Genomic DNA, 15,538 nt, shown 5'->3' with positions numbered 1-15,538 from the left:
GCAAAGTTGTCTTGCTTATTACAAATCAGAATTTTGCAGAAAGTAAAGTGGCCGGACACCACTGACAATAACCCAGATTCTAAACCTAATAATGATGCAAGTAGTTTTGAGTGGGATATTCTCAATCTTCAGGTCTTCAGTCTTGTTCTTCTTTGGGCTCCTTTTCTTCAAGCTCCTTGGATTCTTCGTTGTAGACTACTCAAATGGATAAGAGGGCACTTCCTTTAAGGGGAATACCACTCTTTCCTCTTTGGGTAGGGAAGAAGTAAGGTCTGAATTTGGATCTCCAAATAGAAAAAGGAGTACTTCCCTAAGGGGCATCCTTTTCTCTTCAGAGTCCAAGCTTTGGACCTATGTATCCCAACTCAAAATTAACTTTCACAACACTTAACAATTACATAAATTACATTTATATGAAAAATAAAATATATACTCATCTGCAGGATTATCCTAAGCAGTTAATACATAAATAGCAATTATTTCCAAGCAGTTATATATATGTGCAAAAAAGAAAGTAAAACACACTGGCCACGCTCTTCTTATTTGGGGGCTATAGCAGCTAAAGCACCTGTGCAAGCATTTATAATAATTGATATTTTTTTATTAACTTAGCCCCCTTTTTATTGCCCTGCATGAGCATGACCACCTGCAAAAAACTATGTGAACATCTAGAACGTACCTAACCTAAGGGTAATCTAGTCGCCAAACACATCAACCATCCACAGAGTGCAGTAAAAAAAAGTAAACAGACATAACAAAGTAATTTCATTCACAACATGCAGTGAAAACTACGAAAAATCTAGCACACAGCGATAAAGTAAACACCGGCCTAACCTAGATCTAAAGTTGATTGTCTTAGCAAACCATCTAAAGTGTGTGTAAAAGGTCGTGTGGCTGGGGTAGATCCTAAGTTGGGTGATTAGTTAAAATTGTCTAGTATTCTGAGTTTGTTAAGGCTTAAAAGGGGGGATTTAAGTTAATGTTTAAATATTAATATATTAAGAATTTTGATTAAATATATTTTAAGAGTTAATTGATTACTACCTTTATTTCACACCAAGGCTGTGAAGTTTATTTCACCTTCCTTGAGGCTAAGCTAATAGCCTCGTAGGCCTGGGTTACCTAGTAGCAATCGGGGTTAATTAAGTTAATTTAAATTGGTTGGAATTAAAGGAGTGGATTAATATTAAGGGGAGTTGTTTACTGATTTTAATGGGTTGGTTGATAATTTTATTAACCTATTAAGAAATTCTGGAATTTAGGGGAATTAGTAGATTTTGAGAGGGTTATCCAAATATGTTAACTAAGGGGCTAAAATTTGATTTTTAAAATTAGAGTTAATCTTAAGGGTTTTAGATTTTTAACAAATACTAGACCTTATTATGAGTTGTTATACAGGTGGCACATTAAATTTGGAATTTTCTATCAAAAGTTATGATTTTTAGAAGTTTTGACCCGATTTTGACTAGAGTTGACCAAAATGTTGACTTTTTTACTTTGACCAGATTTTGGGGGTTTTATATTTTTGGAAAATATGATATTTTAATTGGAGTCATTTTCCACTAAGTTTGATTGATTTGGATTTTTCTACAATTTCTAATGAATTTTACAAGTTAGGGGTTTTATTGGAATTTCTTATTATCTCAATTAGGGGCCCTTTTAATGATTTGAACCCAAATGAGTCCCAAACTTCTTGAAATCAGTTCCAAATACCATAAATGATCTAAGGAGAGATCATCAAGTGTTTAAAGATTTTTGAGATTTTTAATAATTTTTTAATTAATTTAAAATTGATTAAACATTGATTTTAACTAAAAATTAAACTAAGATGGGTTATAGAGCTTAATTAATAGGGTTTGAATTTTTATTGATTAATGTACTAATTAGGGACAGTTAGAAGTATTTTAAGGGATTTTATAAATTATTGGTGATTTATTAGAATTTCATTAAGGTTAATGGGCCATTCCTAAGGGGGATTATTGTGGCTCCTATTTGGTGAACCAAATGAACTCCAAATCTGATGAAACTTGGGCTATAGGATCACCTGATCCTAAGGCCTAAACCCACCAACTTTGGGCTCAAATGGAATATTCTAAGGTGGTTAATTAATCCACCTAAGGTAAACTCTAAGTCACTTTCAAAACACTATAGGGAGCTATCCTAAACTTGGATTGGGGCAAAATCACTGGCCCTAAATTCCTTATTCCTACACATCATCATCACACAAAAAATCACAACCTAGGTCTCATTAGATAGGTTTGAATCCCATTTTGAATTTAAGGGTCAACCCATGACCTTTAAACTCAAAACTAGGAGAAAGTTCCCTTGAACAACTCAAAATAGGGGGATAAAATTTGGACATGTCAGGAACACACCCAAATTGAATCTCCCAAAATTCCAGACCTGGTAGAATTATATTTAAACAATAATTGCAATAATTGATAAAATGCTCAAACCAAAATTAAACTCAACACAAATTTAACCAAGGCCTAGAACCATAGGTCTTTTGTAGATCTCCCTGAGACCTTTCCAATGAGCCTAAGAACACCAAATTTGGCCAAGTGTGCGGGAGATATGAATTTTTGAACTTTCCCTAATTTTCTGTAAAAATTAATCCAGCCATTACACAGTCAGCCAGCGCTTTACACGCGGCGCGTCACGGTTTGCGGGGCAATCATTTGCGTTGACCAGATAACGGTTGGATTAACCGTAGCCATCGGATGGAGGATAGGACGGCTGGGATTAAACGGGCTCCGAGACCGCGAGATTTAATCCGAGCCGTTGATCGAAATCAATGGCTTAGATTTCATCTTCAACCTCCCGCGTGCATCCGAGGCCGTGAGGCTTCTCCGGCGTGATCCGGGCATTCCCGCCGGTGAACTTCAACGAAATTTCACAGAGATGATCAGGGAAGAGGAAACCTTCAATCCAATGGTGGAAATCCGTTGGGGTGAAGGTTTCCTTCACACTTGACCAGACTACCTAGCTAGGGAGCTTAGGATAGAGGGATTACTGCAGAGACTGTCTCAATGAATGAGCTTCTCTATCAGGAAGCTTCAGGGGACGATGGCGAACAGATCTGCTTCAGACTTCGGGACTAGAGGACGGCCGGAGGTACGACTTCGAGCGGGAGGCTATGAGCTTTTGCTGGAGTTCGCTCGAACAGATTGATGAGACCGTCTAGGGAGCTAGAGAAAGGTGCTGGGAGGTTGAAAGAGCTCTGGCAGCAATTCAAAATCATCTGGGATCGATTGGCAAGGTCTGGGGAGCACTGCCCTATCAGCCACCTCCCACGAGCTTGGACGGCTAAGATTGGGCTAGAAGGGTCGCGGATTGATGCCAGGTGGCAGGAGACATCGTCCCCAGGGGCTCGTGAGCCTCAAGCCGGCGAGTCATAGCCTTTGGAAGGCTTTGGGTCAGGAATGTCTGGGGGGGACCACCGGAGCTTGTTCTCCATTGGTTCCGACCGCCGTCTGCCAGGGTTTGGGTCGGGTTGACCTGGGAAGAATGATGGGGAAGCGTTGGAGTCGGGGGTAAGGTCAATTTGGCCTGGGAGGCTTGAGTTGAGCTGGTGGCTGGGTTGGACCCAAACCTGCTCGGTTTGGGTCAAATTAAGCTCAATCCAGGTCAGGTTAGACCCTGGGCCTGATATGGGAGGTGGGTCTAGGTCTGCTGCACCCAATGCAAGTGGCAATTGGGTTCAATTTGATCTGGGTTGGAAGATGGCTAGGGTCCATGTGGTTATGGCTACTTTGGGCTAGCCTAAAAGTTGACTCAAGTCAACCTGAATCATGGGTCGACTGGAGGGGGTGTATTGGACCTAGAGCCACCTATTGGAGGTGTTGATCAAGTTTAATTTGGCATAGGTCAGAAACTGACTCAATCCCAAGTGGTTTTGGGCACTTTGGGTTAGCCTAATTCTTGGCCCAAGTGGAGTCAGGGGCTGGGTTGGTCAAGGGAGGTGTATTGGGTTAAGGGAGACCCAATGGAAGTCTTTGTCAAGTTTGATTTGGCTTAGGATAAGAATTGGCTCAATCCCAAGTGGTTTTGGCTACTTTGGGTTAGCCTAATTCTTGACCCAAGTGAGCCTAAGGGCTAAGCTGGTCAAGGGAGGTGTATTGGGTTATTAGGAACCCAATGACACCTTGATTTGGATTCAATTTGATTAAGGTTGAGAAGTGGTTCAAAGGAGACCCTTCTTTAGCCACTTGGGTAAAGCCAAAAGGCTAACCCAAGTGAGCCTAAGGCTTCGGTGCCCAAGAAGGACCTCTTGAGTGCTCAAGGAGTCATCCCTTGGGTTCAAAAGGGATTGAAATGATCTTGGTCCAAGAATTTGCATGAAAAGAGGTGTATGGATTAATTGGTCAAACTTGGTTGACTTGGTCAACCAGGTTGACCCAATGTCTGGGTTTGGGTCCAACATATTGGGTTTGACATTTGAAACTTGTTGGAAGTGGTTCCAAGCAATTTGGAGTTCATTTGAGTTGAAATGGGTATTTCAATCCCATAAGGGTATTTTGGTCATTTTGACCCCATGGTCAACCAGGGGTCAAAATGGGTCTAGAAAAATGCAGTTTACTGCTCAATGGGTTATAATCAAACGTCTGGAGGTGACTAGATTCTTTGGAGAAAGCTCTAGGGTCAAGATCTATTAAATGGTATGTTCAGTGGCATAGACTGTAAATATCTAAAAGTTTTACAACCTTTGGATTTTGATTTAGATTTTAGGGTTAGGGACCTCAGAATGGGCTCAAATTTGAAGGGTAACCTCCAGAGACATGTCTTATCACTTTGCAAGTGATAGACTCTAAATCAGAGGTCATTTGACTGGGTTTTGAAGTGTTTGAAAATTCCTTGGAAAAGGTCTTTACAATCATTTGGTGATTTTTAATGATTGGATGGGGTATGAGCTAGATCAAAGGTAAAATCAAAGTCTAGATTGAAGTTTGGATTCTCAACTGGACTAGGTCAAAGTTTGAATGTATTCGAAGTTTGAAATGATTGAAGCTTAGATTGGTTTAAGATTTAAATTGATCAAAGAACTGAAGGGATCCTAGAATCTAGGGGGGTTCTAAGATCTAGGATATGGAAGGATTCTAGGATCTAGATAGGTCTTAGGGTTTGGAATCTAGAAGGATCTTAGGATCTAGGGTCTGGAGTAATCCTAAGCTCTAGAGTGAATCCTAAAGTCTGGATCTAGAAGAATCCTAGAGTCTAGAATAGATCCTAAGACCTGAAGTCTAGAAAAGTCCTAGGGTCTAGAGTCTGGAAGGGCCTTAGTGACCTCATACAAAAATGAGGTCAACACTTAGAAAATCCCTACTTCTTTTCCTTGTCTTCTACTTTGTAGTCAAAGGATATGATATCACTATTTTAATCGAGAATTTTCTTAGGAGCATCCCTCCTAAGATGTAATTAACTATAGGGGCTTGTCTCTATAGGGATTTGAGAACCCCAGACTAAAATAAACCTTATTTTATTTATATAAACTAAGGGAAGAATCTTTGGGAATGCAGATGCCTTTAAAAACTTCATTTCTAATCTTAAATATACTTGTATGATGTTATTATTATCTTTTCAGATAATATAATGTCCTGTTTGTTATATTTAATTTTAGAAATGATGAATTTTATAAAACTCATTCTTGTTTTTGGATGTCTCGAAGAATGTTATGTTCGTCTTTTAAGATGATATAATATTCTCCTTGTTATATCTAAATAAAAGAATGAATAAATTTTTCAAAAAATTTATTTCTATTTTTAAACATATTCTTAAGAATTTCATGTTTATCTTTCGAAATAATATGCTATTCTTTGATCTGTGTTTGATTATAAAAATATTAATTTTCAAAACCCTATTTTGATATTGAATCCATTATATAATATTGTGTCAATCTATCGAGATTGTACTTTATTCTTAATGCAGTATTTGATTACAAAATAAGAGAAATCAAAATCTATGTGGTGACACAATTTTTCCCACCAAATATGAAGAAGAAGAATGAGAAAAAGAGGGAAAAGAATATGAAGAAGAAGAATGAGAAGAAGAAGAGACTCACCGTGATCATGAAGGGCTCCCGACCTAGATTCGCCTAGGAGATGCGACGTCGCTTGCGGTTCGCTATCGAGACGGAGCGGAGATCTTTCGGTTTCGGAAAGGAGAAGAAATTGGGGATTTGGAAATGAGAGGGAATGAGATATTTGGGTCACAGTAATCTTGAACCGATTTTAACCGTGCAAAATATAACTTTTAACACCGGTTTAAAAACCGCATTAATAAAATTGGTGCGAAAAGGATTATTTTTTGGTAGTACCATTTTGATCCAATATGATGAAATAATAATTTCAATTACTCTATTTCTCTTGAAATATGAACACATCGAAAAAAAAAAATTATGCTATGGATGAGATAATTTGGCATTTTCAAATTTTAAACTCCTTGAAATTTTTAATGCCCAACATCAGGACTGTGCATGCTTATCTTCATCAAACTTCGTGCAAAAGATTCCAAATATACATATTCCAAAGATAATCCTCACCTGATCTCTCGTCCCGCTCTGTTTTGTTTTGTTATTTTTCAGTATATATATATATACTCCGAAGTATTATAAATTTATATATTAAACATTTTATAATAAATTAAAAATAGAGAAAAATAATTTATTTTGGACAATTTGATTCCCCAAGTTCTAATTGACTTAAAAATAAGTTGAATCCAATCAAATTAAATCAAAACAATAAGCTGATTTATAGCCACATTAGGGATTATTTGGTTGACTGAAAAATAATGTAAAAGGAATTCATGTAAGATGAATACTTTGGAGTTGTTTTGATGAGTGGTGGTCGGTAGGCAATAGCAATGGTGACTGATCGACCAATAGCGGGCTAGGTGGCGGGGGTGGTTGGTGGTCTCCTGCAACTTCCGATGGCCCCCGGAGATGGCAGACATCTACGGTGGTGAGCAACGGTGGTCGGTGAAAGCTTGTGGCCCAGCAATGACAGGCGATGTTAGGCAACTCGGGCATGGCCGCACAATTGCAATAAATTTACTATGTATTTGAAACATGTCCAAATCAGAAGAATTCCAAATATGCAAAAAAAATGAATTGATGGTAAATTCCAAATGTGCTAAAAAATATTTACATTGTATTTATTTTACTTCAAATAAGATATTAATATTTTCAAAACTCTTGTATTAGAAATATTTTACACTCTTTTTGAAGGTAATCAGCCTTAAATTGTTAAACTAAATATATGATATTTTCATCCCTATGCAATACGAAAAGGTGTAATTCTAATGAAAAAAAATTATATAAAAATGTACTTATTTTTCAAATAATCAAAATGAGCTTTAACATTTATAAAATAAATTTTAAATGATTATATTTAAAAAAATGTATTTCATACATCTTAAAATATATTTAGAAAGTTTTAAATTTATTATTGATACATCATCAAAAAATTATCTTGATTAGGCATGAATTTTGAGGCAAAATCAAGTTGGAAGCTTCAAAAATTATAATTGAGACCATCCAAGCTCTGATTTCTGCAAACTTACAATCGAACTAAGCGTATCAGAAATACGAACCCAACGGCTACAACCATTTGGGGTGGTAGTGGGTGGTCGGCGGCGGCATCCGGCGGCCCCAGAAGATGGTAGGCATTCGTGGCGGTGGGCAGAGGTGGTCAATGACAACTGGTAATCAGCAATGGTAGGCAATGTATGCAACTTAGGCGTGGTAGCGGGGCGGTGATAATTACAAAAATGAATTGACGGTAACTTCCAAAAGAGCCAAAAAGTTTTTATAATGTATTTATTTTGCTTCAAAATACTTACACTCTTTTACAGGTAACCAACGTTAGATTCTTAAACTAAATATATGATATGGTCATCCCTATGTAATACGAAAAAGTGTACTCGTAATGAATAAAAATTATATAAAAACGTCCTTATTTTTAAAATAATAAATAATGAGCTTTAACATTTCTAAATTTATTTTTAAATTATTATATTTACAAAAAATGTATTTCACGCATCTTAAAATATATTTAAAAAGTTTTAAATTGAATATAATTAATTTTTTTCTCATAATATTTAACATAATTTTTATAATTTTAAATTATATTTTATAAACTTCAAAATTAGATTAATATTATAACTTTAATTGAGATGTTTTGAATTTTTTCATTCAACCGCATAGTCAGTCTCCAGTCCACCAGCCCCACCCCGATGTGACCCAAGAAGCATACCCACAAGGCCACAAGACTTTTTTCCAAGCAGGTCCCACATTCTATTAAACTACTCCAGCGGCACAACATAACATCACACTATATAATTCGAACCCAGAAGCGGCCCACTCCTATCGCAAAATGGCCGACTACGACCGCTCCCCCGCCTCCATCATGGCCCTTTCCCAACCCTGCGACGACGAAGACGAAGAAGCCAACGGTCTCCGCCGCAGCAGAAGCGCCGGTGAAGCCTGTAGATCCATTTCCACCACCTCGGTTCGTAAACCGCGCGGCCGACCGCCCGGTTCAAAAAACAAGCCAAAGCCGCCGGTTGTTATAACGCGTGACAGTGAGTCTTCAATGCACCCAGTTGTCCTCGAACTCGCCGCTGGGAGCGACATACTCGACTGCGTCGCCGCCTTCGCTCGCCGCCGGCGCATCGGCGTTTCTATCCTAGGCGCTAGTGGTGTTGTTTCAAGCCTTGCGCTCCGGCAACCGGCGACGCCTTCGGCGACTTTTACTTTATCTGGTCGGTTTGATATTCTGTCTCTGTCTGGCTCATTTCTGCCTCCGGGCTCCTCAGCTTCGGCGGCTGCTGGATTTACGATATCAGTGGCGGGATCGAGAGGGGAGGTTATAGGAGGGGCCGTGGGGGGGCCGGTGACGGCGGCGGGTACCGTGGTGGTGTTTGGAGCTTCGTTTGTAGCGGCAGAGTTTCAAAGGCTGCCAGCAGATGTTGAGGAGGAGGGAGGGAGAGAAGACGTTGCAACAGCGGGGGAAGGATTTGGCGTGTTGGGGCCTGGTAAGCAGTTGACTAGTCAACTTTCGCATGATATGGTGTTATGGGCAACACCTGCTTCTTCTCGAAGCTTCTCTGCTCCACACTTACGTCCTCCTCCTTCACACTTCTAACTGCAGAAGCTCTGTCAGATTTCTCGATCGAAATTTTTTTATAATAAGTTTTAAAATTATTAGATTTATTTAAGATGAGTATAATAAAAAAAGAAATTATTCAAAATTCATATTATATTCATCTTAAATGAATTTAAAATTTTAAGATTTATTTTAATTAAAATTTTGATCAAATATCATGAGCTAATTTTTTTGTCCGGTTTTGGCATTTTGGTTGTGGAGAGAAAACAAGGGTGGATTTAGTTCTTTTTCACGTGGGCTTTCATGCATTGATGTCATGTTTGATGTACGTGATGGGAAATGGACGGCTGTGATGCGATGGTATAATTTCTGAGATTCTGTCTTAAGATTTTCTGTAAGTATTGTAGCGTGTTTGAACACAGGAAATTGTTTTTAACGAGGACGATTAATGCGAGCAGCAGTAATTCTTTTGCGAACTCAGAGAGAGAGAGAGGAGAGTTGCAATGAAATTTAATAATTTATTGATTTGAATAGATATCAAAGAACAAAATCTAGCTTAGAAAATTGTTTTTATATTGCAAAATAATCATTTATTTTTGTAAAACATTAAATAATAACTTGAAAGTTAAAATAACTCTAAGCAGAATTTTTTTTTTTTTATTAGATCACATTTTTTTTACTTTTGTTATTTTTAATGTCTACAAATGTAACTTCATATATAATAGAATTGGATTAATATATTGTAAATGATTTTTAAGATAGATGAAAATATATTATTTATATTGGTTAAATATATTTTCATTTAAAATAATATATAGAATAATAAATATAATAATATAATTACGTAAGGTTTTAAATGAAAGTTGCTTTTAAATCTCAAATATTACAAAAATAATTTAATTTAAGACTTTTGAAAAATATTTGAATATGTAAATATCAAAATATATTTTATTTGGTTTTAGAGGAAATATAATATTATATTTGCGTCAAAATGATGTAGCATACAAGCATATATATAAAGGAAGTTGAGCGGTTATGTATCTAAGAAGTTTATGTGATAGCATTATTTTATATAAATTAATTTGGCAATATTTATACGTACAGAATCAAAGATACAAGCTAATATTTGGAGCTCTTTAAACTGTTGTTTGAATTGAATGAAAAGAGTACGTACAAAGAAAAAAATTCACCGTAGTGAGAGCTTCACTTTCTTGATTCAAAGACTTCATATGAGCGAACGCAATGGCCAAATTTTAAGGAGCAGCTAAGTAATTAGATCAAGTGAAAGAAGCAGGTTTAGAAAGTAGCCAAAACATCAAATGATTTAGTATATTTTCTAAAGAAAGCTAAATCATTTGGTGTTTTCTGTTTATGAAGAATTTTTAAACTGGCATAGATCTTTAAGCGTTACAAAATGCTCACATATATAGAAGAAATGAAAAATATTCCGCACAGTGAAATGACCGAGAAACAAACTAAAGAACAATGGATGGCCGATTGCATAAGCCCCCCACATATAGAACTTTTTTCCCATCCATGCGGAGCTGATTGATGCGCGCGCGCTTCTGCTCGCTCTTTCTGCGCAACGCAAAGGCTGAGGCCGCGCACTGATGACAGCGCACCCAACCAAATCCATGCTGTGTATATTCAGCTCCTCCCTCCACTTCCATGGCTGGTACAAGCCCTTGTCAGCTTTCATTTTATTCATTACAGGCTTTTTCCATTTCAAGCCTTCAATCCTCCTTCTACCCGGACCATGCAATGCTTCAGCTGTAGAGAGAGAAAGACTAATGGGGCTAAATATTGAAAGAGAGAGAGGGAGGAATGACTTTCCATTGTGGACTGAATGATGAAAAGAGATTTTTCCGCAGAGTAGCAGGGGAGAAGTTAGCCCACGCGCGAGCGAGCCAGACAGATTGGTCAACAGGTACGAGAGAGAGATCTCCTCTAAAGTAGAATTTGGCTAAAGCTAAAACTGAAAGCCTAAAGGGCTTAAAGCTGGTTGTTTTAGGGTTTAAACAGAGCAACAAGTTTGCCTGCTGCTGTCAAAAGTGGTGACAACTGAAGCAGTGGTTTTGTGGATGGGGTTTTCCGGCACAAGGATGGACTGCGGCTGAAATTATTACTTCCAATAAAGCTCATCTGAGGCTATTCGATTGTAGCAATAGCCTTTCCATTAAAATATTTTAACTTAGAATTCCTGCGTATGTTGTGTTAGTGTGACTTTGCAATTAAACCCATCGATAAAATTTATCGCTTACAAAAAATCATATTGATCTGGCACGAATCTCAATAAAATATATGAATCAGAGACACAAAAACTAATAATGGTCCGACCATTCTAATTCCGCGAGACAAATCCAACAACAACAAAATCAATCTAATCCGAGTCCAAACATTACAAGTAAATAAATTATTGGCCTCCAAAAAATTAGAGAAAAAAAAAAGGACGCTAAGAATAAATACACTTTAGCAATCAAAGATGAAGATGATCTTTAAGTTTACATGAAGCGTGATATTAACTAAAAAAAAAAAGAGAATTGGCTGCTAATTTTTTCTCTATTAATAATTCATAGAATATTTTTTTCATAATAAAGTTAGTTTAGTAACCAAAATTTTTGTTACTTAAATGACTATGTACTCACTTAATAAAATTTCAAAAACATCTCAAATAACAATAATTATATTCTTAAGCAAAAGTTAGATCTGCTAAAGAATGTTTTATCAAAATCTTACAAATATATTTAAAACGATTCAATTGATGAATCATTCAATTCCCAATAAGCTTGAAGATGTTTATGAAAATATTTATTTAAGTAACTATGGGTTTCATATTTCTAATTGATGTCCCTTCCTTACATAGATATTCCATCAACTGCATTAATTCATCGAACCATTTCCTGTTATTGATTTTGTCATAAATCTTTTAAGATGCATGGGATTTAAGTGATATTCAATCTAGAAAGTTATGGATACAAAATGTGTTAAAGTTAGGCTTCGTTTGGGACGGCTTTTTTATTATTTCTTAAATCAAAATTTTAATAAAAAAATTTAAAATTATATGCTAAAAAACTATTTTAAGAAGAGCGTGGTAAGAATGATGTCAGTGACAAAATCCTACCTAAATTAATCCTACTTATAGCCTACCAACCTTTACAATTGTACTTAATGAAGCTTGAGATGACTTATTAATCTTTTATGGGGTGTATTTATGTCTATGTTGGCTTTCTTTATTTGTCTCTCACAAAATTATGCTAATAAATTATACATCTTATGCGATGGTTTGAAATTGCCTTTTGTTAATTGGAAGCTTTTGATTTTAAGCTTCTTTGAGGCCTAGTAAATTTTAAGGTATTAGCAACATGATTTGTTGAGTGACAACTATTATAAACTTTGTATTTGAGATGCAACGTAATAGCATGCGCGCTAAAATGACACTGTGACATGCACATAATTTTTCATAATAATTAGTCCTAATTTCTATTAAGATATTAAACATTAGAAAAATCTTAATGTAGTGATAGTACTTTCTTAATTTTATGTTCAATAAAGAAGAAGTTGGATGACCAATAAAAGCAAGAGTTTATGCAGAAGAAAAATATATATATAGGAAGCAAAAAATTCCATGATTATAACTATTTATGCTGCAATCAGCAGTAGAACTGATAAAGAACTTTGAGCAAAAATAACGACCTCTCATAAATGGAATTTATATATTATATAAGTTTATATAACACAATCATTTAAGAAAGGAAATTATACATTATAAGTTTATAAAATATTTAATGGAGTTAATGGAAATTGTTATTGCAAGTTGGTAATAGTACTAATTTTATTTGTTTTGAATACTAAGTTGTTCTCTATAGGAATAATCTTCTCATTAACTAAACTTTTCTATAAGTAGGCCGGGTATGCACATGTAAGTCTCTCTTCTATTTTTATCTCATATAAAATTTATAGCGAGATCATAAAATTCAACATCTTGAAATATCTCTAATATTCTTGTGATCTTTTCTAATGCATGTAAGATTGTGCAAATTTTTTCAAATTTATCTCATTCAAATATCTCTCTCTCATTTTTTTTAGAGAGACGCTTAGGATTTTTCTGTGTTCTCCTCCGCTGTGCCGCTCCGGCGGGGGGCTTCCCACGCCTTTTTGTCTGTTTCTCCGGTCGTTCTTTATGCCGGGGGTGTTTCTCTGGTCGCAGGGAAGTTTCTCCTCTGTTCCCCCTTTTTTTGTTGGCTTGTTTTTCTTCTTTTTGCCTGATGGCTCGCAAGGCCTCTAATTGTCATTTGAATCCGGGTTTTTTGACTGGTTCCAAGAACTCTCGTTCTTTTTTGGATGTTTTAGCTGGTAATGCTTCAGATGTTGGTTTTCGACCTCTCAAAACATGCTCATTTCGTGATTTACCTGTTGTTTGGATCTATGAGGAGGAGATCGCTTCCTTAGCCGCCCATTTTCAATTTTCTTTGGTGGATTTTTTCCATCTCACTGCCCTAGTTTGGATTATATCCGTCGTTTTTTATTTAACCTGAAACTCTCGGCTGAATTTTCGGTAACCTTACTGGATGCTACACATGTGTTGATTAAACTGTCGAACGATATGGATTATAGTAGAGTTTTTTTTTGCCATTGTTCATATCTGGTTTTCAATTGTTACATGAAAATTACTAAATGGTTGCCTACCCTTGATATCAGTGTGGAATCTCCAATTATTCCCATCTGGGTCTCTTTCCCTAACCTTTGGCCTCACATTTTTGCTCCCAAACTCCTTTATGCAATGGGCTCTTTGTTTGGTATCCCCCTTAAAATTGATTCTGCCACTTCTGTGGGTTCGCGGCCTTCTTTGGCTCGTGTGTTGGTGGAATTAGACATTACTAAATCCTACCCTGATAAAGTTTGATTGGGGTCTGAGCAATTGAGTTATGTTCAACATGTTCAAATGGAGGTGTTTCCCCCTTTCTGTGAGCTGTATAAGGCCATTGGGCACAAGCGGGATGAGTGTCGTTCTGCTTCTTATGTTCCTAGTTTAGTTGTCCCTTCGAAGCCGTCTTTTCCTTCTAAGAATGGTGTGGATGAGGGTGTTGTTTGTGTGGATGATGTTTAGGACACGGCTTTGGGGGATGTGGTTTCGGCTCAGGGTGTTGGCCTTGTGCCTGAGGCTTTGGCTCCGGGTGAGCCTCTGTCGGATTCTTTTATTGGGATATCTTCTAATGTCCATGTCAATGCGCATGATGTTGGTGTTTCTCCTGCTTGCCTTAATTCTAATGTAGATGCTCTGGTTGGGGCTTTGCCTCTTGTCTTTGAGGGAGTTATTGTGAATGGTTTAGCCGACGCTTCTTTTGGCTCTGATTTTGTCTCTCCTAGCCCTGTGTCTGTCCCCGCTGATGTCCCTTCTCTGGGTAATAATGTGGATGTTCTTGGGGCGTCTGGTGTTAATATTCCCGTGCCTATTGATAAAGCTTTTGTTTTAAATGATTCTGTTGTTTCTGAGGGTGATCTGGCTGGGGTCTTGTCTGCTACTCAGGCTGCTAGGGGGTGTGCTAGTGAAGGTGGTCTGTTAGGTTGTTAAGTGAACTCTATCCCTACATTTGTTGATATGGTTGGTGGCCCACGCGTTTTATCTAAATCTGCTGACCCTTCACTGACTTTTGAGCTCTCGATTACTTTTGGCTCCCCTAAGGTTTTGTCCCCTGGGTCTCAGGTGTTCTGCTCTTCGGCTAACGTGGAATTGGATAATTCGGTTAATCCTCCTGGTGTTGACTTGGGAAGCAACTCTAACATTTTTAATATTCCTATATTTGTGTTGTCTAATGCTAAAATGCTCGATCACGTGGCGATGAATGGAAACAATTTTGTTTAGCATCCTACTGAATGGTTAACTTTGGTGGATTCTCCTTCTAGTGGGGAGGATGAATATGTTTATGTGAGTGAGGATGAAATTATTGTTCGTTCTATCGGGAGGAAGAGGAGAGGCAGAGCTAATAGGCGAGGAAGGTAGCAATGTCTTTGGACATTTCATTTTGTGGTTGTGGTTGTTGCTATTTGAAGTATGCTGGGTGATTTGGTTTTGACTGTCATTGTTGGTTGGCTTCTATTTTGGCTCTTTGCACTATTGTTGTGGCTTTTGATGGTGGAATGAACGATGATGAGGAGGCCCCTGCTATCCCTTTGTGGCTATCCTGGTTGGCAACCTGGGTAGCTCAGCTTGGGTTGGATCGGTTTATTCTATCTATGGATGGTTCGTGCTTGGCCACTTGGCTAGTGTTAGAGGCCTCCATCCTGAGTCCCCCACCCCCCAAAACTTTTTTTGCTTAGCTTAGTTTTTATGGCTGTTTGGTTCATTGACTTATGTATCTTTCTTTGTATCCATTATTTTTAGTTAATAAAAATTCTGTTGAAAAAATATATATATTGATACTTCATGCAAAAATTAT

At 37.1% G+C, this 15,538-nt stretch overlaps 1 protein-coding gene across 1 annotated transcript; it reads left to right on the top strand.

Annotated features, from left to right (window-relative positions):
- The first annotated feature begins 8,369 nt into the window (after positions 1–8,369).
- Positions 8,370–9,140, top strand: LOC110111749 (AT-hook motif nuclear-localized protein 23-like). The gene has a single exon (XM_020843749.1). The coding sequence runs from the start codon at positions 8,370–8,372 to the stop codon at positions 9,138–9,140; it is 771 nt and encodes a 256-aa protein (XP_020699408.1).
- Positions 9,141–15,538: the final 6,398 nt, after the last annotated feature.

The sequence above is a fragment of the Dendrobium catenatum genome, unplaced genomic scaffold (genome assembly GCF_001605985.2).
Source record: "Dendrobium catenatum unplaced genomic scaffold, ASM160598v2 fragScaff_scaffold_441, whole genome shotgun sequence".
Classification (NCBI taxonomy): Eukaryota; Viridiplantae; Streptophyta; class Magnoliopsida; order Asparagales; family Orchidaceae; genus Dendrobium; species Dendrobium catenatum.
This window is presented reverse-complemented; position numbering and strand designations above follow the sequence as displayed.

Excerpts from the sequence above, each read along its gene's own strand:
- LOC110111749 (XM_020843749.1), top strand. The coding sequence starts at position 8,370 with ATGGCCGACTACGACCGCTCCCCCGCCTCCATCATGGCCCTTTCCCAA.